Here is a 23,780-nt window from a genome sequence, read left to right as displayed (position 1 = left end):
ACTTTAGTGTCAAATGATATGCATCCAACACCGAAATCACCACTTCTCCCTCATCAAAATGTTTATAATGCTCATCAATCGCCTCCCATCACACCGCCTACACCTTCTCCTTCCTCTGACACTCCCTCTCACTTTACACTAGAAATAGTTCGAAATTGGACAGAAGAACAGGTAGCTCAATGGCTGCGTGAGCGTGGATTTGGAACACGAGACAGAGATTTCATAGGTTAGAAAGTTAACGATTATTTATTACATGATGGTTTACTTACTATTTCTTTTTTGGTAGAGAATGGAGTGACTGGCAAGGTGCTACTAGATGTTGACTATACATTTTTGAAACAACTGGAAATACCTACTGTGGGCGAGCGTGTGCGTATTCTTACAGCTGTACGGTCTCTAAGGCGTGAGTGCACTAGTCTCAGATCAGATGCAAAGGTTTTAACATGGGATTTTTAATTTCAATCATAAGTATAAGTATATTGACTTTTTCCCCCCATCTTGCCTTCACAGAAACTCATTCCATTTCATGATACCACTGATTGTAATACCACTCCTCTTCCTCCACGTCCTGCGGGTCCTACTGTATCTACTTCCACTGTAAAGCGAGAAAAGCCATTACCTTCCGTACATCGATCACACTCGCTTACTCGCTTGCTATCACGTTCTGATTCGAAACGAAAGGCAAATACAAGTGGAAACGCGCAATCAGTAATTGAGCCAACATCTCCCAAAGGTGTTGCTACAAAGGTTATAATTAAAGCTATTGTTATATTTGTATTCTCTTTTGATCTGAATCTTCTATAATCTAAGCGGAGTTCTGCGGAAGGCGATATAATGTCTTTAGAGTCTGTTAAACAGGTACGACAAAATTATAAAAGACCTTTCTTTTACATAGATAGCAACTTATATACATTTAGCGTTGTGTCCGAGTTATTGGCGATGACGGTCAGACGCGTGTAGTAAATGTTAGCGACGTGAGTGATGCCAAATCCATCCTTGCAAAAGTGTTGCGAAAATTCGGCATCTGCGATGATGAGACAGATAAATATTCTATTTTCGTGAACTCCAGTGAAACCGGAGCTCGTAAAATATCAATCTTAATGCCCTTTTACATATATCAAAAAGTTTACTCAATTTTATTTGAAATAGCTCGAATTATTCGTGAAGATGAACTCGTAGACATTTGTAAATCTGTAGATCGTCCAGAGCGTGATCGGTTGATCTTGCGCAAGAAGCATCTCTTTGTAACCCATAGCGAATTCAGACGCCTGGGTTCAGCTAACTATCCAAATTCTCACCCGTATCGTCGTCTTCCATCTCCGAATACTAATTCAAGCCCTGTTCAAGCGGCTCCTGCTTCATCTATGCCACTTTCGCCTCGCAGTCTTAATAGGATGATGGGAGGATTCCGTTGGGGTAAAAATGATGCAGGAAAATCCGAAGCTGTGAAGGGAGGAACTACGGGTACGAATGGTGGTCTATCAATGGAAGATGGAGCCGCAGATAACGGATCCAACAATAACAACGCTGGTGCAGTTGCATATGTCACAAGTGTAGATGCTGATGAGGCCGATCATTTGCGACCAACGTTTATAGGTGAAAGGCCACCAAGTGAGCTTATATCTTCAAATCTGGCTGAATTCTTTCCCGGGCATCGCAAAGATATCCTTGAAGAAGCGAATCGCAACTCAATCTTGCGGAAATCAGCCCTCTTTAATGGCCTTGGAATTGAAGGGGAAAATCAAACAACACAACCTCAAGCAACTGTGTGGCATAAAGTTTGCGAATCAGAAGAGGAGGAAAATTTGCAAAAAGCAAACATGGATACACCCTCCCCGAGCACTTCAGGGAATGAAGGTTCTATGCAGCTTCCACCTGATTTGGTAGAAACTGTCGAAGATGTATCACCTGATGGGAAAGGCATTTCATCGCTAGAAAATGATTCTATTGAAGAAAAGAAGAACGATACCAACCCAAAGAACCTTTCTCTTGCAAGTACCCTAGTTGATATTTCCTCAGAGCATAAAAGCGAAGAGGAAACTGAAGAGAATAGCCACTCGAATAATGCGCCATTAAAATGGATGAAGGGGGCGCTTATTGGTCGAGGCACATTTAGTGACGTTTTTTTGGGTCTGAATGCTTTGAGTGGGGAATTAATGGCGGTAAAACAAGTCGAACTGCCCAATGCTAATTCAAATAGCGTAAAAAGAAAACGATCTATGGTTAGTTGTATTTTTGATTCTTTGAATGCTGAATTTTTTTTACGTGTGCTGATCTTTTTATTTTTGTTAGCTTGATGCCCTTCAGCGAGAGATCTCATTATTGCAACATCTTCACCACGAAAACATTGTGCAATATTTAGGTATTTTATTTTTACTTAGAATATAGATGCATGGATAACTACATTTTTTCCTTAAAGGTTCAAGTTGCGATGATTCACATCTATACATTTTTCTTGAATACGTTCCTGGTGGATCGGTCGCAGGCTTGCTTGTTGACTATGGACCTTTTGAAGAGCCTTTAGTACGCTCGTTTGTTAAGCAGATCCTTCAGGGACTTAACTACCTGCATGAACGTGATATTATTCACCGTGATATAAAAGGCGCGAATACACTTGTCGATAATAAGGGGAGAGTCAAAATATCCGATTTTGGAATTTCCAAAAAAATGGAAGACGGTATGTATAGAGTCAACTTTTGTTCGATTCATGAATTTTACTATAGCTCAATATGATCATCTAGACCTAATCTCGGTTTCTGGTGCGAGCCGACCTTCACTTCAAGGCAGTGCGTTCTGGATGGCACCAGAGGCAGTGAAGCAGACGCAATATACATGCAAAGCTGATATCTGGTCTCTAGGTTGTCTAGTAATCGAAATGTTTTCTGGAGTGCATCCTTGGCCAACTTGCACGCAAATGCAAGCAATTTTCAAAATCGGTTCGTACACGGCCCCGGAGATACCCCCAGAAATATCTGAAGAAGCACGCGATTTCTTAGGGCAGACATTTAAAATGTAAGCTTTGGTTACGATAAACACAATAATGTTGGACAAAACATTGATATTTTTGTTTTTCATAGCAATTACGAAGAACGTCCTTTCGCACGCGAGCTTTTACATCACATTTTTGTTAGTCAAGCTTGATCTGCTTTACCGATTTTATATTTCTCAGTATATAATCTCAATACACTATTTTAGTTTAATGCAATTTCATTTCATGCTTCACGATGTTTTTTTTCCATGCATTATCTTTGTGTGTGAGCGTTTTGCTTTTTTTGATATTTACCCTCGTTTTTTATGATATACGGTGACAATATTTTAATATTTGGCTTTTTAAAACGCGCTAATTCAACTGAACTGCAAGCCATTAAATTACAGTGATTTTCTTTCCCTATTCACACTTAAACTAAGACTTAGAAATGGTAATAGATGACACAGAAACATTCGTCAAAAAGGAAATAGCGATAGGTAACAATAGATAAGATATATTTAATATTCTTTTTTCAAAGAATCGTAACTTATCCCACCCGGTCCCATATTTACCAACAACAATAATCCTCCAACAATAGAAAGCGTCTGGAAGAAGTCATATTTAAGGAAGTCGCGCTCGGGATGGGCATGGTGCATAGACCACCAGTTATTTACAATCAGGTTAAAGATCGAGAGGAATAGTACGAGGAAAGTTGCACTCCATTTGGCCTTAAATCCAATAACAACCATCACGCACGCAGCCAAACTTATTATTGAAAATGCTACGCGAAGAAGCGACCATTCACCATGCAGCACAAAGCCGAGGAAGAGAAAGATTAGCAACACACGACCCGCAAGTTGGAAATACTTTCGACGATCTGTCTCGGATAGCGAGGGTAGGGCTGCAAACATGCGACGGCGACGGGAGAGCGAGTCAGAAAGCACCATCAGAAGACCGCCCATAACAGAAATATTGCGCAATAAGAAAGAAATATCAAATAGCAAGCCGTAACCGATAGCTTGCATAATAACGACACCAATTAATCCGCCAACCGCAATCTCGGAGTGCTTTTTAGCGATTACCAGCACCGAACACGAGAGCATTGTCTAATTTTAAGTCTGTTAACACACGCCTCCATTATAAGGTAGTCTAAACGAACCGTACCAAAACATTTAAAATTAAAAAGGAATGGCTCAGTCCCCAAGGGAAATGACGGTGACGCTCTAATAATACAAAGGTTAATATGGGATCTATTAAGATATTCTTGGAGCAGCCAAAATTCAGTCTAACCAAGATAAGATAGCTGATCTTTCCACTGACTAACGATACGCAATGCATCCTCAAAGAAAGTCGCTACAATCAACATTCGTCCGATTGCAGGCATATATCTATGGGATCAATCATGTGTGAATAGTTCATTTGGACTATAGATATGCAATACATTTGAAAATATCAGCTTACGGTTTCAATGGAGTGCCAACTGTTTCGAGTAAGTCTTCGGCTTTTGATGAGAGGGATTTAACCTAGGTTGTATAAGAATATATCGGGCGGAAAGTTAGAGAACCACATTTCCACCAGTAAATCCAAAAGAAAGCGAATGAAATCAAGTAAAAGCTTCAAGACATCTACCTGCCCTTTCCAGTCGTTATATTCACCTGCCATGTTGTATATACGCGTATAATCGCTGAAATTCCAATTCTCCGTGAAATAATAAGAATAAAACGAGGATCTGTTTGGAGATTGAAAGGTTGTAAGATTTCAACTCCTAGCCAATAGAAGCGTAACACCTCAAAGGAGAAAGATGAAAAGGCAAATATTAGACGATTGCATAACAACTGCCCTATTCATACTAGGACCAAGTACACTCTTATTCTAATGCATTACATAACTAGTTTTTAACTTTTGATCTACCGGTGGTCGCCTACGAGGAAAAGCCGCTGTTATTTCCAGCTATTAAGCCGTGCGAGCTTCTCTGATTTCCTCTTTTATTATCTTGGACTAAAACCTTGACTGCGTCTGAGTCCTGTTCACATGTTGCGACGCCACTCGAGGCTTTGCGAATTATGATAATCGCGACCTGTATCGATAGTGTCATTCAATTCGAAACGCAAATCATAGCATTCATGACAACCCAGTTCTTAGAAAGCAGTTCTACCCCCCTCTCCAACTCCCACGCCCCTGTACCCTCTGTAACAAGCTCAAGAAATCTCTCACAGCAGGAAACCCCAAACAATGACCTCACCATTGATTTGAAAGACCTCATCCCCACATTCGATAATGTCACTCCTCAGACGCCTCTTCGCAGTCCTGTATTGAAGCCTGCATCATCTACTGGAGATAATGCGCCCATGACTCCACTCACACTTGATGTTGAACGTGAATTTCCTTTAAGTGAAATCGGAAGGATTCGATCATTGAAATCCTGAACGATTTCGATTATGATCTGCACGAATGGCAAGGGAAACATTTGAATATGTTTTTAAATTCTTCCCTTCTGTAACTTAGAGGATTCTACCTTCAATATGCTTGTTTTTTGAAATTTTCACTGAAAGATTTCGTTGAATTAAACGTGCTAAAGTAGAGTATCCTCTGATAAATACAGATTCAATTACAAATAATAAGTTAAGCGTATTCAAAATATCTCCGATGCCTCATCCTCCCAGTGCCCTCCAGGCTTCTTGTTGAAGTATTCCCTCAAAAATTCACACGCGTCATTCACCGCATCCTTTTCGCGCGTGCGCACTTCGTCCCCAAGTTTTTTGGCTTGATCCAAAACTACATCGTCGAATGCAGCGCCAAGCACAGCATCCACTAATGCCCCAACCGCCAGATCTTTGAACCTAATTACAGCTGAGCAGATGCCTTTATGCATTAGTAGAGAGCCATTCCATCTTTGATCACCCACGTACGCCACAACCACTGAGGGTATGCCCGCTTCGAGTGCAGCATGGCTTGTACCTGCTCCACCATGGTGCACTGCTGCAAGGCATCTTGGGAACAACCATCTGTGAGGCACAAGCTTCTCGGTAGCGTATATTTGACCGCGGTGTATACGCTCTACCAGTTCTGGCGATTGAATCAAGGTTTTGTCTAAGCAGAAAAATGCTCGCACTTGAGGATATGTCTGCGCGATCCCGTCTAGCACCCGTAGCCACAACTTGAGCTGTTGTTGTGCGATTTCAGACTTATGTTCGAAAGCAGTACTCATTGACCCAAAGCCAAAGTAGATAGGTTTCATTTTTCCGTCCGCGTTAAGAAAATTAGCCATATCATCGGGGGGAGTGTAGGTATCAATCGGAGGAGCAAAGTAACCAACTTGAATATCGTTATATTTCGCTCGATCCTCAGGTTTTACGATCGAAAGGAGGGTCGGACTGAAGGTCAGGATCTGAGGAATCTTCTTTGATTTAAAGAAAGCTTGCCCTGGAGCTTGTGGCAAAGGCATCATGCCAAATTGTTTGAGACGCGTGTTTACATGGCTCAAGTACATAAATCTAATGGCCCAGTCCTGGACAAACCACATGCCGCGAGTAAAAATCCAATGGAAACCAAACGCTGGCTGGTTCAAGAGTGGTGGCGAAAATGAATCTGGAGAGAACACATAAGGAACATGAAAATTCTTAAAGTTTAATGAATTGTACGTACAATTTGGCCGAAGGGGTTGTAGTCCCAAATATACAAATGGTATTCTGCGCTTCACTACATCTGGATAAAGTACAACTGACATACAACTTAATACTACACCTAATATGAATATAAAAGTTAATATTTTACAAACTTTAAGAGTGTGAATAAGATGCTTACAATCCTTGCCCATCCACATCGACTCATTGTCCGCGTCGTGATATAAAGAGCGTATTGTTGGCTCCATTGCGCTAGCGAATTTAGTAAACCCAGAAAATGGATTGGTAAATTCTTCTTGCCGTGCTTTTTTCTCTGTCATTATCGTGTCGATTAAATCGCCAGAGAGCTCATAGTAAGAGAGACCGGCGTTCAGAACTAGTTGTTCGTAGCGTTTGTAGGTAGCAATAGTAGCTTTATGCCCATGCTTTTGCAGTCCTGCTGCCAAACACACAGACGGCATCACATCTCCCATCGACCCAATACAAACGAAAAGAAAATGACGATATTCTATCTCGTTGGTCATTTGCTTAAGATAATGAAGGAGAAAAAACTAGGAGATAATAAAGGGGCAATAAAAAGTAAAATTGAGGAAGACTTTCAATCTGGAACAAACTACGGGGATTATTTAATGACTCGGCCTATTTAATTATCATTATGTATTATTCGGTTGCAGTAATACAAATCGACCGTTACCTCATCAAGCCTGTACGACGCGATCCTTAGGATATAGGGATAAAATGACCTTCCTTCTTTAGATGTGGCTTGGAAATTATTGATAAAGAAGTCCGGGATAGTCAAAAGAAATTTAAGAGTTTTGTGACAGGTTTAATCTTCACCCCTTTGGCGTGTATATTAATCATGAATACTGTTCTATCCACATGCCGAACACTTTGCTGCCGAAAATATCTCTTTCCTATAGCATCCCATGTTAATAATCGTGTTCTTCCCCAGAAATACGTAGCAAGCGAATTCCGTGCTTTTGCGTCTCTGAGAGTTCCGCGCCAAGCTGGCACTCGACTTCGGATTATAAATCCAGCTGTCAAGCGCATTCAACCTCGTGAACAAGATACCAACAATTACCCTTATCAGCAATGGAAGCAACATGATGTAGCACCTAGTGATCCTCGCTTAAATAGACCTGTCTCTCTCCCTCCAAACAACTCCGGGATAATAGATCGTCATCACCCTATTAGCAGAATACTGGCACAGCCTGCAATAATCATCACAAGACAGTTGGAAATGATGCAGCTACTTGTTGGCTACGATCAAGAAAATAAGTATGCTATAGTCGATCCATATGGGAATCCACTAGGTAATTCTGAGCATAAATCATTTGATCCTTATGATCTAATGTTCAAGTATTGTTTAATTTTCACAAAAGGGTTTATCGTTGAAGAGGACTCGTTTGGAAAGAGCATTTCACGACAATTCCTAGGGACTAGACGTCGCTTCAGTGCTAGTATTTTAGATATCAATGGGAATATCCTCTTGAAAGTACTAATTTTTTTGTTATTATTTTGTTATAAGTATCGAAATCATTAATAACTCTGGCCAACGTCTTTAGGTATGGAGACCGTTTGTCTGGTTTTTGACAAGTCGAATTTATGTTATGACTGAAAATGATCAGATTATTGGAGAGGTGAGAATTCATTTATGTAATTTTTCAAGCGTGGATAATCACATATATATTGAACAATATTATTAAGGTCCATCAAAAATTCCACCTCCTTCGCCGACAATATGAACTCTTCGTAGGGTATAGTTGTTGTTGCTTTATATGGATCTTGAAATGGCTTGGCTAATATGATCACTATTGAATTAGAAAAAAGCAGTTTGCTCTGATTGACGCTCCACCTCTCTCTTGGGATTTCGAAATGAAGAATGAAAACAGTACTATTTTTTAGATATTAAACCGCGATTTATAGTACTAATCTCTATCCGTACTCAAAGATGAATGCGTTGCTTTGATCAATAAAAATTTTAGAGGTTTTGGGCGCGAGATCTTTACTGACACGAGTCAGTTCGTGCTTAGGATGGTAATATATTAGTGTATCGCAAAATCCTCCAGTACTGAACGCTCCTCGCTAAACCCTGCAACCCAATAGGATGCCGTATCGGAGCATGGGCACACGCTTTCACTAGCTGAGCGAACTGTTGCTCTAGCCTGCGCCATTAATATTGATATTGACTTTTTCTCTCGACACTCGAGTGGAAGCGGAGGGTGACATTCAATCCCATCGACAATAGAACTATCGAGCCATTTATTCATTTACATTTCTTATTATTTTAGATTCATGTGGCTTCCTATGGGTATGAGTCAAGGAGAAGATAGCTATGATCATCACAATTCCTCCGAATCCGACAATTCAGTCCCACCTGTTTCCACTGGTGCTCCATTCTCTTCTGAGCAGCAATCTTCAATGCAAAAAAATTTATGGGGCGACGAACTTGTACAAGATGATAGACTGATGTCTGATGAAGCATCGCAAGAAAATGATGGGAATTCTTTCGGTGGATGGGGTGGTGTCCTGACAGACTTTTTTTCTGATGATAAATAAATCTTTGTGATATCTCGTAATCATTTTGATTCGTAAAACAAAATGGGATATGAAAAGAGGTCACCCTTTAATACAAAAGATAATTTCAGTATCTATCACGTAAAAAAAATAATATAGTTTCGATTATAAAAAAAAACATCTATCAATTGGTTTGATCGGCGCCATTCACTTTGCTTTCATCCTTTGATTTAACTTCCTCAGGCTTAACACTCTTTTTTTCTTTTTTCTCTTTCTTGCTCTTCTTCTTGTCCTTCTTTTCCTCCTTCTGCTCTCCACCATATATGCTCTTCCACTGCTCCTCCATTTTGGAATCAATCCTTGTAAACAAATATTCCGGTTTACCAATTCGATGACCTCCAAGGATATCGTCGCCAGTCCAGCGGTCGGGGATTAACCGAGCCGGTGCATTCAACTGACGAAGAATAGCCTCGGTGGTTGTCGGCATGTAAGGTGAAACTAGAGCAGAAAGCAGATAAATTATATTAATGGCCAATCCGACAACAGAGGCGCAACGTTCAGGCTCCTCAAGTAGCGCATTGCTCAGCTTGTTGTCTTGCAAAAATAGATTTCCACGCGCCGAAATCTTCATAGCAGTTTGCAGTGCGGCACGCAGTCGTAATTGTTCCATATCTTCAATGTAATTGGCCAGGAGATCATTAATCTCTTGCACTACTGGTTCTTCTGCAGAAGTGAGTTGGAATTCTGGGATCACGCTATCAAACTTCGCAACAACGAATTTGATGACTCGACTGCAGAAATTTCCGAGATTTGCAAGCAGCTCATTATTGTTGCGAGAGATGAAATCGCGCCATGTGAACTGACTATCATTGGACTCTGGTCGGTTGGAGAGAAGGTGATAGCGCCAGACAGACGAAGGCACACCTGTATCTTTTGCATTGTTTCCGAACACGCCGACGCCTCGTGATTTGGAGAATTTACCAGTCTCATAGTTGAGGTATTCTGCAAAAGATGAGGGATATCAGATGTATACTAGAGAATATAGGAGAGCTATTAATTTTTACCTGTTGTACTGATATGGCTTAGGATTGTCCAATCGTCTCCTGTGCCCAATTGTGTGCACGGGAACATGACTGTATGGAAAGGAACGTTATCTTTCCCCATGAATTGATATAATGTGACATCTTCTGGGTTCTTCCACCACTTTTCCCACTCAGGCGTGTAATTAGCAGTAATTGATGGGTACCCAATTGGCGCATCGAACCATACGTAAAACACCTTATCTTTCATTTCGGGTAAGGGCACAGGCACTCCCCACTTGAGATCACGGGTAATGCATCGCGGTTTTAGCCCATCTTTAAGCCACGCCTGAGTAATTGCCTTGGCGTTCGCAGTCCACTTTCCATCAGTGGCTGTCTCTTCAAAGAATCGTTCGCATGCCGGTTGCAATTTTGCAAGATCAAGGAAGAGATGTGTGCTCTCGCGGGTGATAGGTGTATTTCCGTCTAATTTGCAGCGCGGGTTGATGAGCTCAATTGAATTGAGCAGGTTCCCACATTTGTCGCATTGGTCACCTCGTGCATCCTCATATCCGCATTTGGGACAAGTGCCCTCCACATAACGATCGGCAAGGAATCTCTGGCATTTCTCGCAGAAGAGCTGGACAACACTCTCCTCAAGAGTATAGCCATTCTTGTGCAATTTCAAAAACATGTCTTGCGCAATTCTATTACGTAAAAAATTAAGTCAATACAATATGAAAGAATTAGACTAATTTTATAGCGACATTTACTCAGTTTGTTGGGGAGTTGTGGTTCGCCCAAAGTGATCGAATGAAATCATGAACCACTCGTAGCATTCTCTATGGATCGCATTATATTTATCACATAATTCTTGACAACTGAGCCCCTCCTCGAGTGCTTTAGTCTCGGTTGCTGTACCATACTCATCCGTGCCACAGATATATAAGGTATTGTAACCACGGAGCCGAGAATAGCGAGCAAAAACATCAGCAGAAAGCACGCTTCCAATGATATTGCCAAGATGAGGCGTGTTGTTAACATAAGGTAGCGCGGACGTGATAAGAATATTGCGCTCCCCCTTCTTTGGCAGCCTAGTAAGATTAGATAAGAAATTTATGATAATCTTAGCCAAACATCCAAGCAGAAGCATACTTTATGCTGTCATCTTGCTCATAAATGCGCAATTCTTTATTAAGATGGCGATCGTCAATATTTCTAGAGCCCATTTTTCTCTCAAAAATGTTGTAAATTAGTAAAATTTACAAAGTTGGCAGTAATTCCCCCTTATATTTTATGCGTCAATATTGTGGCGCAGTTCTCTATCTCACACCACAATAAGAAACCTGCGAAGAAATTTTTTTTTCAATCCCTGTTCTTTATCACTCCCTCGTGGACGGAACGTCTTTGCATCTATCTTTACATTTTTATCATCCATCCATTCATCGATAAATAGCAAAGATGGTCAACTTTACCGTAGATGAAGTATGTATTATTTGGCGATATTGTGGAATTTATACACTCTTTTTTCCGAAGCCAAATATTGCACAAACGACCATTTGAAAATTTACATGAGGATCATTTTTAATCATTTTATTTCCTTTAACTAGATTCGTGGTCTTATGGACCGTGTCACGAACGTGCGTAACATGTCCGTCATTGCCCACGTAGACCACGGCAAGTCCACATTGACCGACTCCCTTGTTTCTAAGGCCGGTATTATTTCTTCCGCTCGTGCCGGAGAAACTCGTTTCACCGATACCCGCCAAGACGAACAAGACCGGTGTATTACTATCAAATCCACCGCCATTTCCATGTTCTTTGCTCTTGACGACGAGGATGTGACCGATGTCAAGCAGGAAACCAAGGGTAATTTTGATTTATAATCTGATTTTTTATATATGGCACTAATCCTCTAATCGAATGACTTATGCTTTCTTATATAATCAAACTAGGTAAGGAGTTCTTGATCAACTTGATCGATTCTCCTGGGCACGTCGACTTTTCATCTGAAGTGACTGCTGCACTCCGTGTCACTGATGGTGCTCTCGTTGTCGTTGACTGTGTTGAGGGTGTGTGCGTGCAAACTGAGACTGTGCTCCGTCAGGCTCTCGGTGAGCGTATCAAGCCTGTTGTCATTATCAACAAGGTTGACCGTGCTCTCCTCGAATTGCAACTTCCCAAGGAGGACCTCTACCAGTCCTTCCAACGCACCATCGAGACCGTGAACGTGATTATCTCCACCTACAACGATAAGATCCTCGGTGATGTGCAGGTGTACCCCGAGAAGGGCACCGTCGCCTTCGGTTCCGGTCTTCACGGATGGGGTTTCACCCTCCGCCAGTTCGCCAGCCGCTACTCCAAGAAGTTCGGTGTTGACCGCGAGAAGATGATGCAAAAGCTTTGGGGCGAGAACTACTTCAATCCCGCTACCAAGAAGTGGACTACTAAATCTACTGATGCCGCTGGCAAGCCTCTTGAGCGTGCCTTCTGTATGTTCGTTCTTGATCCTATTTACAAGCTCTTCGATGCCATCATGAACTTCAAGAAGGAGCAGACTGAGATGATGCTCTCCAAACTCGAAATTCCCCTCAAGAGTGACGAGAAGGATCTTGAAGGAAAGGCCCTCCTCAAGGTTGTGATGCGCAAATTCTTGCCCGCCGGTGAGGCTCTTCTTCAAATGATTTGTATCCACTTGCCCTCGCCAGTTACTGCTCAGAAGTATCGTGTGGAGAATCTTTATGAGGGTCCTCAAGATGATGAGTGCGCCAACGGTATCCGCAACTGCGACCCCAACGCACCCCTCATGCTTTACGTGTCCAAGATGGTGCCAACCTCTGATAAGGGTATGTATTCCATTTTTCCGTTTCTCTCGTCTACGCATGCTTATTCTTCTTATTCGTTCAGGACGTTTCTACGCCTTCGGTCGTGTGTTCTCCGGTACTGTCCGCTCCGGTCAGAAGGTCCGCATTCAGGGTCCTAACTACCAGCCTGGCAAGAAGGAAGATTTGTTCTTGAAGAACATTCAGCGTACCATTCTCATGATGGGTCGCTATGTTGAGGCCATTGAGGACTGTCCCGCCGGTAACATTGTGGGTCTTGTTGGTGTTGATCAGTTCTTGCTCAAGTCCGGTACCATCACCACAAGCGAGACTGCGCACAACCTCAAGGTCATGAAATTCTCCGTCTCCCCTGTCGTGCAAGTCGCCGTCGACGTCAAGAACGCCAACGATCTTCCCAAGCTTGTCGAAGGTCTCAAGCGTCTCTCCAAGTCCGACCCTTGCGTTCAGTGCTACACCTCCGACTCCGGTGAGCACATTGTTGCCGGCGCTGGTGAACTCCACTTGGAGATTTGCTTGAAAGATCTTGAGGAGGATCACGCTCAGGTCCCGATCAAGACTGGTGACCCTGTCGTGCAGTACCGTGAGACCGTGACCACTGAGTCCACCATGACCGCTCTTTCCAAGTCGCCCAACAAGCACAACCGTCTGTTCGTGAAGGCTGAACCCCTCGCCGAGGAGCTCTCCAACGACATCGAATCCGGCAAGGTCAGCGCCCGTGACGATTTCAAGGTTCGTGCCCGTCTTCTTGCTGAAGAATACGGCTGGGACGTCACCGATGCCCGTAAGATCTGGTCCTTCGGTCCCGACACCACTGGCGCCAACTTGCTTGTCGATCAGACCAAGGCTGTGCAATACCTTAATGAAATTAAGGACTCTTGCGTAGCTGCATTCCAGTGGGCTACCAAGGAGGGTGTCCTTGCTGAGGAGAACATGCGTGGCTGTCGCTTCAACATCCTCGATGTTACCTTGCACGCTGATGCTATCCATCGTGGTGGAGGTCAGATCATGCCTACCTGCCGTCGTGTCGTATACGCTGCTATGCTCCTTGCCAACCCCACCATCATGGAGCCCATGTACCTTGTTGAGATCCAGTGTCCCGAGAACGCCATTGGTGGTATCTACTCCACCCTCAATCGTCGCCGTGGCCACGTGTTCTCCGAGGAGCAGCGCCCTGGTACCCCGCTCTACAACGTCAAGGCCTACATCCCCGTCAACGAGTCCTTCGGATTCACTGCTGATCTCCGTTCCCAGACCGGTGGTCAGGCCTTCCCTCAGATGGTGTTCGATCACTGGCAGCTCATGCCTGGCAACCCTCTCGAGTCCGGAAACAAGGTCTACGATATTATCACTGGTGTGCGGAAGCGCAAGGGTCTTTCTGAAGAGGTTCCTCCTCTTGATCGGTATGTTGCGTTCTTCTCAGCTGGTAGTGTTTGCATTGGATGGATCACTCATCTGCTCTCTTTTTGCATTCTAGTTACTATGACAAGCTATAAAGGGCTGGAATGGTACCCGTATCGAGAGCCCATAGAGGTACTATTGTCTCTTCCAAGCTTAATCCATTAAAACGCTATGATGTATGTTTTTTGTTGAGAAAGAAAAATTGCAATTTTAGTTTTACAAATAAAATAACATAAAATAACTACCATACGTCTCCTTGGGCCGCTCTGCCCATTTTCCCATGTTCTTTGAAATCCGGGCGATAGGACCCGCGGTCCATCCGATGGCGAGTTGATCGCGTGGGTTCTGTTTGCTCACCACTACCCATGCTAGCAAGGTTGATTGCCTAAACCGTGTTTTCGATGGCTTTCATGGTGGCACGAGTCGCTGCGGAAATAATATATTTATTAGCAAAGAGAAGGGAAAGACAAAAGAAAAGAGAACCTATGTCTTCACAGAAATTAAAATAAATTTTTCTGACTGAAACAAAAAGAGGGAAGAAACACATATTTTAAAACACACAAGTAAAAAAGAGCGCGGAAAAGTATAAAAAAAGGACAAGAATATTTTGAAATAGTCAATAAAAAAAACCCATTAAAAAGCAAAAATGTAGCTGCTATTGAGCAGAAGAAAAAATATATATAATATTTACACTCCAAAGCTTCTGCTATATATTTATATATATATTTAAATAACTGATGTAAAAAAAAAACCTATTGGCCTATCGGACCCCGCCCCCAGCGCCCCTCATCAGTCCATGGCTTGGCGGAAAGGAGGGGGAAAAGGCAGTGGGCAGCTCTCGACTTCGTTCAGTTAGCGAGAGCCGATGAGGCGGCTCCTCCGTCCTACCCCCGTTTCCCCACGAAGGGTCGTGTGGCTGTGTGGGGTGAGAGAGTGATGAATGGGAGAGCACATCCGCAGGAAATCTTGGTTCATAAGGAGACGGGGTAGAGGGAAGTGAGCCCCTGCTGGTAGGATAGCCCGGAGGAGAGTGCGGCGGATAAGCATGTGAGTCGGAGGCAGGAGCAATGGCGGAGATGGGGGGCAACGAGAATCCGCTTGCGGCCACATTCACCGAAGAGGGGGGGATACTAGCGGTAGCGGTTGTGGATGCAATGGGATGGGCGGAGCGCTCAGAAAGATTAAGAGCATAAGTTGACGCCGAGGAGGAGGCCAGTTGGTTTGAATAGGGATCTGGCATTAGATGATGGGTGCCTGCGGGAGCGCTTCTGGCGGACATCGCGCTAATGGAATTCATGGATTCAAGCGAAGGGCGGCGGCGATGCATCGAATGAAGGCGCTCCCACGATGAATCGTTTGGCACCTCACTTGGCTTCGGACCAACTTCCTGTTTGTCATGCTTGGACTTTGTCCTCCAAGCCTGTCTCCGATTCTGAAACCTAGAGGGAGAATCGGTGGTTTTAGGCAAGGTCCAACTGCAGAGAGGTTATATATTGACTTTACCAGATCTGGACGGTCCGAGGACTCATTCCTAGCTGTTTTCCAAGCTGGATTCGCAATTCAGTGGAGGGGAAGAAAGTTGTTTGGAACACCTGGTTTAGCACTTTGAGCTGCTCGGCATTAGCTCGCTTCCGCTTAGCCTTTAACATTTGAGGGGTCATCTGCCCTTGACTAGGATGACGATAATTAACCCCTTCTCCCGAACCTAAAGTGGGAGGGTACTCGCTCAAGGGAGAAGGAGTGCTGTCATGATCCGGGCTCCCAGCGTCCATATGACTTGGGAAACGCGGGGGAAGGGAATCATCGCCTGAACGCTGGATGGGAGAGCGTGCCTCCGTCTGTGCGGTGGAATCTCTAGGCAAGCGGTCCGAACCGCCTGCGAATGGCGAGGAGGCAGGTTGCAGTGGAGTGAGAGGTGCAGGAGGTAATAATGTGTTTGGGGGTCCAGTCGTAGCGGAAAATGAAGAGCGAGATTCTTGCCGCGAGCCGAACGATGGAAGAGAAAAATTGGCAGAAATGGGGGATTCAGCAGGGTAGAATTTAGAACCGGCTTGCGAGGCAGTAGTTATATCCGAGTGCATAATTGATGGATCAGGTTTGATGGGCTTGAGCGTAGAATCTCTTTGAGGCGAAAGTCGAAAATCTGGAGAGGAAGAGGGCAATTGCTCGAAATGGGACGGAAAACGCGGGAAACTACTTTGCTGGGATGAGGGATGCTGTGGAATACGGTCGGATGGTGGGATGCCAGGTGGTGGCGGAGAGCCCATGGGATCCCCGATGGACCAGCGCGCTGGATCCCGAGGGGGATAATCACCTAGGTGAAGCCTACGCACCCTGGCATTTACGTCATGGGTGAGATCCGAAAAAGCAATCGAGTGTTTGTCCGGATCATCGTAGAGAGATGATCCTATCGAGGTAGTAACCGTGTGGACGCTGTTCGCATCAAGTTGTTTCGAGGGTCGATAAAGGCTCCACCTGCCGTCCTCGAATTCCTCTGGGCGCCGAAAACCCGATTCTGTTGTGATGTCATCCATCTCATCATCATCGTCGCCCCGATCGCTGTTAAGGAGGTTGGCAATATTAAGCTTAGAGGATTGCATTTTTAAATGACTGATTTGAACCCCAGTGGCTAGTGAAAGTGGAAGATGGGCATGACAATGGAACAAAAAGTGAAATTATATAAAAAACTGAAGTTATGTAATATAAATAGGGGGGATTTATATGTTGGTTGGATTGAAGGCTACCAGCATGCAGCAATAGATGATAATGGGAAAGATGCTATAGGCAGAGGCCAAGAGACTACTCATTAATCATACTTTTTTCTCCTCTTACTACTGGATTCTGTAGAAAAGAGAAAATTAATGAGGTGCCGACGTCAGCGAAAATTGGTGTGGAGAAGCGTTGAAATTCAAAAATCAAGAACCAAGGGTTTCCGAAGCTGCCACAAAAAATAAGACACTATTATTGACGGGCAATCTTAATAAACGCAATCTCGAAGATCCTTATTAAGAAATCCGCTCCCAAGAACAGGATTACGCATGGGGTGCAAACAAATAACCTATTTGCCTGGCAATCAAGAAACATCAGTGCACGCTGAATATCTCGGCAAAGGAACGAGACTGGCCACGTCGGAGGATCCCCCCGCGGCCAACCTTAAGGGGGGAGAAGGGCTTCGGAGACTCCAGCGAGAGCAAAGGATTAGGGCAAGCATAGAAAGCTACGGCGCCAACAACGCACCGTGCTCGCTTTGACGAGCTGTGCGAATGATATCATTGAGAAACGAGGGACCCACATCTATGGTATCTCAAAAGCGTGGTAGGTGCAGTGTGCCCCGCTGAGTCTGTTTGGGGTTTTATTTCAGCAGGGAAACTTCGACCCATTTGCCTGTTGCTCTCAAATAACCACCATGGATAAGGCAACCTTTGGTGGGGGTTGCTTCTGGGGCATCCAACACTTGTTCAACAAACATTTCAACCTCCCATCCCGGGTCGGATATGCTTTCCCTAAAGTATGAACATGCTCATTCAACCCCATTGTGAACTCTATGAAAGTAATAACGCTACCGGATTATAGCACGGGGGAGAGCCCATCGAAGCTATTGAGATCCAGTTCCATCCGGAATCTATATCCTATGCAAAGCTGGTCGAATTCTTTTACCGCATACACGATCCAACGACATTAAACCAACAGGGACCCGATATTGGCTCCAAGTACCGCTCGGCTATCCTCTATCACACTGAAATACAGCGACAAACTGCAGAGCGATTAACCCAAGAAATCGGAGCAACACGCTATGCAGGTAAGCGTATAGTGACAGAGATTGTGGAAGCTGGGAATTTTGATGAGGCAGAGGATAAGCATCAAAACTATATCGAGAGCAACCCTGAGAGTATGTATTGGTACACCGGCATGACTATTAGGCCAATAGTTCTGATGTTTCCTTTTGGTCATTCCTTAGCTCCCCTATGCCCTGCCCACTTTCTGCGGTGGTGAAAAGCTATAGACAGATAGAGTTTTTGCAGCGTGCTTACAATAAATTTAATCTTTCTTTGACGCCATAAAAGACTTTTTGCAAAATACGCCATCGCGAACTCTGTAGAACTTAGCATGGAGGGTTATATAAAGGCTCTTTCTGCCCGAGGGTCTTAAATGATTTCATATTTCCAAGATTATAGTCGAGAAGAATTCACTTCGTCACTCAACCATGGATCCCTCCCATACACCCACTCCATCCGCTGGAGCAGAACATAGGCACACCGAGACGGTAACAGAAACGCAGCCCCAGCAAGAACACGCCCAGGTGAGCCCAGCGGACAACCAGCACGAGCACTCCACACCGGCTGAACAAGAGGGGGCGCACAATAAGAGTCACCCGACGATCGAGGAAATAAGCGCTGCGTTCACAGAACACGGGGACAAGAGTCGTGCGCACTTCACTCAAATTAATGTCTAAATATCCACCGCTTTTCCATCCTATAGCCGCCATTTGTTTTGGATAGCTGTTCTGATGATCCCCTTTGTGTATCTCTAATTAAAAGTTGCTTGTGCCTCGGATTGCTACAACGAAAGCTGAAGAATAAGAAATAGCTTGATTTATTCAGGTTGTTTTTGGACAAATTAACAATGGCCTATTCCCCTCAACAATAGATAAATAGTCACAACAAAAGAAAATGGGCAAGGAATAGAGAGAACAAAGTGTACACATCTATTTTTTCTTCTAGTATACTCTAATCCTCGACATGCATACACTCATATAAATACCCTCGGTTCATCTAACACCCCTTCGGGGGCATGGATGCTTTCTATTTGGCACCCTGCTTTTCTCCCGTCATTTCTACCGCGTGGACTGGGGGCGATGATCCGGACAGCTGTGCATAGGCGGCTTCGACATGGTAGGAGGGAGCATCGACGAATTGTTCTTTGGCCTCGTCTTTATAACCGGATGCTTCAAAATGCTTTTCGTGCTTGTCTCCGAAAGGCTCCAGCTCGATGCGCGTGTCATCATTGCCTTTATCCATCTCGGCCTTGATGTCTGCAGCAAGGGTGGTTCCAACCCCCGCACGAGTTCCCCATCCTACCTCGTGTAGCGTGAACAACGCATATATCTTGCACACCATGAACCAGTAGTTGAAGATCAGCCAAGCCGGAATGGCCCACACATCTTGAGGGCGTCGCCAGAAATGCGGTAGCAGCTTTAGCGTACGTGTCAACAACAGCCAAACAACATAAGAGATGATGATATTGTAGAGAGGCAGCTGGAATTCATTGGCGGCCAGAATTCCAACCATGACGGGTCCCGAGAGGAGGGTAATGGGGTTGAAAAATTTGTCCACCATAGTAAAAGCGACAAAGGGGTGCCGGGTCCAAATGTACCGTTCGGTGAAAATGGAGCGAAAGTCGGAACGCCAAGTGTTACGGGTCCAACGCAAGATTTGCTTGATGAAACGCCAATTGTTCTTGAAGGTGGAAGCCAGCTCTACTTCAGGGCAGGTCTGGATGTAGGTGTTCCATCTGTTTTCAACGAAAAAAGTAAGGGATGAGCAAATGAGAAGAATTTCATTGACAGCCTCGAAAAGTAGATATATACCCATGCGAGACCATCCACCGTGTTAAAAACTTGTCGTCTCCGGAGTTCAAAGGGTATTTTCCGAGCCACAGGTCGTTCGTAAAGCCGTATTGAAAACTGGGGTCCTTGAGGATGAGTGTCCGATAAGCAGCCGTTCTCCCAGATAGACAACAGACACCGCCGTCAATGTGGGTGGATGCAGTGACTAGTACGGGAGGGAGAGGGAGGGGGGGGGTTAGTTCGAGTTCTAAGGGAGGGGATACATTCATGTTGTGCTTACCTTCTATATTGCGAATTGACAATCGGAACCCTGCCAAGATCTCCCATACGGTTTGTCGCTCGCCGACGGCACGTACCGTCTGACATGTACCCACTCCTCCCATCTTCAGGTCCTCAAAGCAGGCCAGAATATATTCCAGCATGGTTGGGGGCCAGATAGCATCATCATCGGCAAACACGAGCACCTCGGTGGTCGTGTGGTTGACTCCCTCCACCATCTGCAAGCGTTTGTTCGCCTTAGGCACAGTAAACACTCGGATCTTCTCGGGGCAGACTTCTTGGGCGAGCTCCTCAAGGGGACCCCGCATCTTCTCCTCAGTGATGATCAGGATCTCTTTGGGGTTATTGGCGAGCCAAGAATGTGCAGCCTTTGGGAGAGGAAATGAAAGAGCAAGCGGAAAAAGTTTAGTCATATCAGAGACCATTGGTCAGCAGGATGGACGCCAATGCCTACCTCTTTGAACTCCTCGCCTGCGTCAATGGTTGGGACGATGATGGTTACGTCCGTTGCTGGGTTGTAGGTGGGGTTGGCTTTGGGCCGAATCGGCTCGTAGACGAACCAGGCCGCAAGCTTGACGAGGAACCACAGGTACCGGTATGCGCCGATAATACCCAGCGGGAGGAAGAAAGGAAGGAGGTTGGCATCATTGGTGAGGTAAAGCATCGCTTACAAATGAAACTGACAATAAATTATGTACAAATGATGAAATTACAGAGGTGGGTGATGAATAAATGAAAGGGGGGGAAAGACACAGAATGGGGGGAGGGGCGAAGGAATTGGGAGAGAGCGAGATACTCAGGCTTGAAAATATAGAGCAAGATAAGAGAGCAAAATAGAGGATAGATATCACTTCGCCAGTAGGTTAAACGAGCCCTGTCTTCACCATGGGAGGGAAAAGCCAAGGCGATGTGGATGGAGACAAACTAGTGCTTGGAAATGCAATTGGCGTGTAGGCACCCGAGGGGAAAGGGGGGTGGAGCGGATTAGGGATTCAGGACTGGTAGGCAATAGAAATAGAGAGAAGGCAAAATAAAGTGCCAAAATACGGGGGGTTAGATTGTTTGGTCGAGAGGAGAAATGTTAAACTCGGGCCGAAACAGAAACCCAGAAATGGATCCTGTTACCTTGATCGGCAAGATTAGGGCGGCTGTTCAGGCGGGATGGCGAAAGAGGCTCCTTGACTAGCGCTGGTGACGACGGGCCGCAGGGAGGAGCAAGCGAGATGAGGATGGCAGGAGGAGGATCAAATGGAATAAATAAATAAAAAGTCCCCGTCAGTGGTGAAGTTTATCCTTCCGATCAATTCTCTGGTTCGGTTCACAATTTAGAGTTTATTAATTGGAAAAAAGCGGGTCCAAGCTAAAAATACTTGCACGCTCGAGGAATCAGGCTCCCTCGCTGGCTGCGCAACGGCAGAAAGAAAATGGCCGTGACCCGCTCCACGGAAAACTCTCCGGAATGGCCGGCTCGATTGCGTTGATAACAAACCCCAAATTGCAAACAACGGAGATTTTAATTCGTGACGCTTGCTTCCAAATGGGCTCCGCCGAAATCTCTTGCTTGGCGCCCATCATTCGGCGCTCAGCTATTTTCCTGCCGCAGCCGCGAGCTGCGCAGCGCCTAGGACGCCTAGCAGTGCTGGCCCACACGCTCGCCACGAGCTGGTGCGCTACTCGGACCGGTGCAGCCTGAGGCGGAAATTCGTGGTTCCAAAAGGTTTCAGAAACATTTCAGGGATCACCATAGAGGGGATGTTTCGGATCCACTCCTTTCGTCACGGTTTCTGCGTCGGCCCAATTCGCGCAAGAATAAACTGAGTCGAGGCAGCCAAGTTTCGTTTAGAAACAAATCTCGCTACTGCATGGTTTAAGCGCCCGGACAATCTCGGCTCAAATTGGCCTTTGGAGGGGAGACCTTTTGCGTCATCAGGCCTCTTGCCAATAACGCATGCATAGGCGACATCTTCACACGAGTCTCTTGGCTTATGGGCAAATTCCTACTGTCGATTACGCCTAATCCCATTCAATACGCGCCACGTTCATCTGGACAACTGCGGTGGATTCGGAAATGGCTATATCGAATCGGGAAATAGCAAATAAAAAGAGGATTTGTCCCCCAGTAGGGGCTGATATAAGCAAGGAAAGCTTGCTTGGCATAAAAAGGAACGACAGTACACCACACCATTGATTTTCCACGGTTACTCACCAGGGACTGTGTTTGATTATTCCAGAGCTGTTCATCTTCCACATTTTATAGTAATATTTCATCATTGTGTTCCTAAAGATACAGTATTTACAGATATTTGACCACACCGTAGTCCTCTGCTGCTGCTATGTTTTGATATCTTACACGTGTTTGAGGGTTATTTTTTGCCTTAATTTCTCTAAAACACTATCTTTAGAAAACAAGTGGGGTGTTTTCGCGCTCGTTCTCCTTACTCGATATGAGTGGTCGGTCTGAACGAGTTTTCTCTGATTGATAGTCAAGTAAACTGTTTACTTAACTATCAATCAGGTATAATGTTTTCAATCAGATACAATGTTTTCTCAAGATGCGTCAGTTACTGACGCATCTTGAGAAAACATTGTAACGAAGATCAAGTAGAGTAGCAATTTGTTGGTACAAATAAGCTTATATTGAGAGTAAAAGAATATGCGTTCATATCTTGTTGAACAGAGGCCCTATGAGCATGGGCTTATATCTGTTGATGGATGTCTATCTCAAGTATTGTTTAAAATTAAAACAAATATATGATAATAATGTTATTGAATAACCTAATTTTCCAGATGGCGGATGTATTTTCAACGAAATCGTTAAAGTCATAGGTACGCTTGATTAAAACTCAGCCTCCTATCTCTCGGAAAATTTCCGTTTAAACTTTTTATGATAATTATGAAACGTTATTGCCTTTATGTTACATTATTATTATATAAATCATCATTGATATACTTTATGGGATGAAAGAATAATAAGAGCAATAAGAAACTTTAATTTCATATACACCCGTGCAGCATACTGTAAATCATTAGCAAAAAGCTTGAGAGCTACTAACTCTGCCATTTTATCACAATACTTTGTTAAATAGGATAAAGAGGTTTGCAACAGTATTGAAGGTAGGAGGAAACCTAAAAGAGAGAAAGGTTTTTGCTCGCTAGCATAATGAACCTATTTTCTCTGAGGTTATCAAATGTTGCTCCCAGACCTTTATCCTATGGAAATTCTCCCATAACACAGACTCTTGTGTATGAAATTATGTACAAAAAGTTTCAAAGAAATGGTAGTCAATTCACAGGAAATCGCCAAGGGCAGGATGGAATTCCTGGCTTAAACCGAACTTTTTTGGATGCAAGAATGAAAATAAATTCCTGGACTTTATTTCCTTTTTTGACCATTCCCTCCTCCTCCTCGCCCTCTTCCGATTTGCATCCAAATATACTCCATAATCAGTGTGCCAAGCTCATAATCTGTTTGCACAATCTCTCGATATAGGACCCGCCCAAGTGGTTTAATCCTTAATATATGCCTTTTTTCTTCTCCTCTACCTCCTCAATATGTTTCGGATACCG

General features: G+C 44.3%; 12 protein-coding genes across 12 annotated transcripts; 7 read left to right on the top strand and 5 right to left on the bottom strand.

The window, feature by feature from the left end:
* Positions 1-18: 18 nt before the first annotated feature.
* Positions 19-3,141, top strand: VTP21DRAFT_3047 (uncharacterized protein; the record flags this gene model as incomplete). The annotated part of the gene is made up of 10 exons (XM_069393307.1): positions 19-226; positions 287-435; positions 511-747; positions 811-858; positions 918-1,083; positions 1,150-2,222; positions 2,293-2,362; positions 2,420-2,677; positions 2,742-3,012; positions 3,078-3,141. 10 exons carry the CDS (start codon positions 19-21, stop codon positions 3,139-3,141), a joined length of 2,544 nt encoding a protein of 847 aa, XP_069249657.1.
* Positions 3,142-3,486: 345 nt separating this feature from the next.
* On the bottom strand, positions 3,487-4,630 carry VTP21DRAFT_3046 (uncharacterized protein; the record flags this gene model as incomplete). Its single annotated transcript, XM_069393306.1, has 5 exons — positions 3,487-4,074; positions 4,133-4,191; positions 4,259-4,356; positions 4,430-4,491; positions 4,598-4,630. The coding sequence occupies 5 exons, from the start codon at positions 4,628-4,630 to the stop codon at positions 3,487-3,489; spliced, it is 840 nt and encodes a 279-aa protein (XP_069249656.1).
* Positions 4,631-5,091: 461 nt separating this feature from the next.
* On the top strand, positions 5,092-5,394 carry VTP21DRAFT_3045 (uncharacterized protein; the record flags this gene model as incomplete). Its single annotated transcript, XM_069393305.1, has 1 exon — positions 5,092-5,394. The coding sequence occupies one exon, from the start codon at positions 5,092-5,094 to the stop codon at positions 5,392-5,394; it is 303 nt and encodes a 100-aa protein (XP_069249655.1).
* Positions 5,395-5,600: 206 nt separating this feature from the next.
* On the bottom strand, positions 5,601-7,115 carry VTP21DRAFT_3044 (uncharacterized protein; the record flags this gene model as incomplete). Its single annotated transcript, XM_069393304.1, has 3 exons — positions 5,601-6,556; positions 6,614-6,712; positions 6,773-7,115. 3 exons carry the CDS (start codon positions 7,113-7,115, stop codon positions 5,601-5,603), a joined length of 1,398 nt encoding a protein of 465 aa, XP_069249654.1.
* Positions 7,116-7,450: 335 nt separating this feature from the next.
* On the top strand, positions 7,451-9,150 carry VTP21DRAFT_3043 (uncharacterized protein; the record flags this gene model as incomplete). The annotated part of the gene is made up of 8 exons (XM_069393303.1): positions 7,451-7,904; positions 7,974-8,086; positions 8,157-8,231; positions 8,299-8,348; positions 8,415-8,482; positions 8,543-8,628; positions 8,698-8,813; positions 8,883-9,150. The coding sequence occupies 8 exons, from the start codon at positions 7,451-7,453 to the stop codon at positions 9,148-9,150; spliced, it is 1,230 nt and encodes a 409-aa protein (XP_069249653.1).
* A 142-nt stretch (positions 9,151-9,292) lies between these two features.
* On the bottom strand, positions 9,293-11,356 carry VTP21DRAFT_3042 (uncharacterized protein; the record flags this gene model as incomplete). The annotated part of the gene is made up of 4 exons (XM_069393302.1): positions 9,293-10,110; positions 10,173-10,834; positions 10,901-11,221; positions 11,283-11,356. 4 exons carry the CDS (start codon positions 11,354-11,356, stop codon positions 9,293-9,295), a joined length of 1,875 nt encoding a protein of 624 aa, XP_069249652.1.
* A 232-nt stretch (positions 11,357-11,588) lies between these two features.
* Positions 11,589-14,463, top strand: VTP21DRAFT_3041 (uncharacterized protein; the record flags this gene model as incomplete). The annotated part of the gene is made up of 5 exons (XM_069393301.1): positions 11,589-11,612; positions 11,738-11,996; positions 12,083-12,973; positions 13,035-14,370; positions 14,445-14,463. The coding sequence occupies 5 exons, from the start codon at positions 11,589-11,591 to the stop codon at positions 14,461-14,463; spliced, it is 2,529 nt and encodes an 842-aa protein (XP_069249651.1).
* A 665-nt stretch (positions 14,464-15,128) lies between these two features.
* VTP21DRAFT_3040 (uncharacterized protein) lies at positions 15,129-16,968 on the bottom strand (the record flags this gene model as incomplete). The annotated part of the gene is made up of 2 exons (XM_069393300.1): positions 15,129-15,807; positions 15,872-16,968. 2 exons carry the CDS (start codon positions 16,966-16,968, stop codon positions 15,129-15,131), a joined length of 1,776 nt encoding a protein of 591 aa, XP_069249650.1.
* An 806-nt stretch (positions 16,969-17,774) lies between these two features.
* Positions 17,775-18,361, top strand: VTP21DRAFT_3039 (uncharacterized protein; the record flags this gene model as incomplete). The annotated part of the gene is made up of 3 exons (XM_069393298.1): positions 17,775-17,876; positions 17,942-18,257; positions 18,327-18,361. 3 exons carry the CDS (start codon positions 17,775-17,777, stop codon positions 18,359-18,361), a joined length of 453 nt encoding a protein of 150 aa, XP_069249649.1.
* A 211-nt stretch (positions 18,362-18,572) lies between these two features.
* Positions 18,573-18,821, top strand: VTP21DRAFT_3038 (uncharacterized protein; the record flags this gene model as incomplete). Its single annotated transcript, XM_069393297.1, has 1 exon — positions 18,573-18,821. One exon carries the CDS (start codon positions 18,573-18,575, stop codon positions 18,819-18,821), a length of 249 nt encoding a protein of 82 aa, XP_069249648.1.
* Positions 18,822-19,170: 349 nt separating this feature from the next.
* On the bottom strand, positions 19,171-20,877 carry VTP21DRAFT_3037 (uncharacterized protein; the record flags this gene model as incomplete). The annotated part of the gene is made up of 4 exons (XM_069393296.1): positions 19,171-19,879; positions 19,956-20,139; positions 20,215-20,581; positions 20,668-20,877. The coding sequence occupies 4 exons, from the start codon at positions 20,875-20,877 to the stop codon at positions 19,171-19,173; spliced, it is 1,470 nt and encodes a 489-aa protein (XP_069249647.1).
* Positions 20,878-21,672: 795 nt separating this feature from the next.
* Positions 21,673-21,906, top strand: VTP21DRAFT_3036 (uncharacterized protein; the record flags this gene model as incomplete). Its single annotated transcript, XM_069393295.1, has 1 exon — positions 21,673-21,906. One exon carries the CDS (start codon positions 21,673-21,675, stop codon positions 21,904-21,906), a length of 234 nt encoding a protein of 77 aa, XP_069249646.1.
* Positions 21,907-23,780: the final 1,874 nt, after the last annotated feature.

Source organism: Calcarisporiella thermophila (assembly GCF_041956535.1).
Source record: "Calcarisporiella thermophila strain CBS 279.70 unplaced genomic scaffold VTP21scaffold_16, whole genome shotgun sequence".
NCBI classification, from domain to species: domain Eukaryota; kingdom Fungi; phylum Calcarisporiellomycota; class Calcarisporiellomycetes; order Calcarisporiellales; family Calcarisporiellaceae; genus Calcarisporiella; species Calcarisporiella thermophila.
Note: the sequence above shows the minus strand (reverse complement) of the source record. Positions and strands in the feature narration are given on the sequence as shown.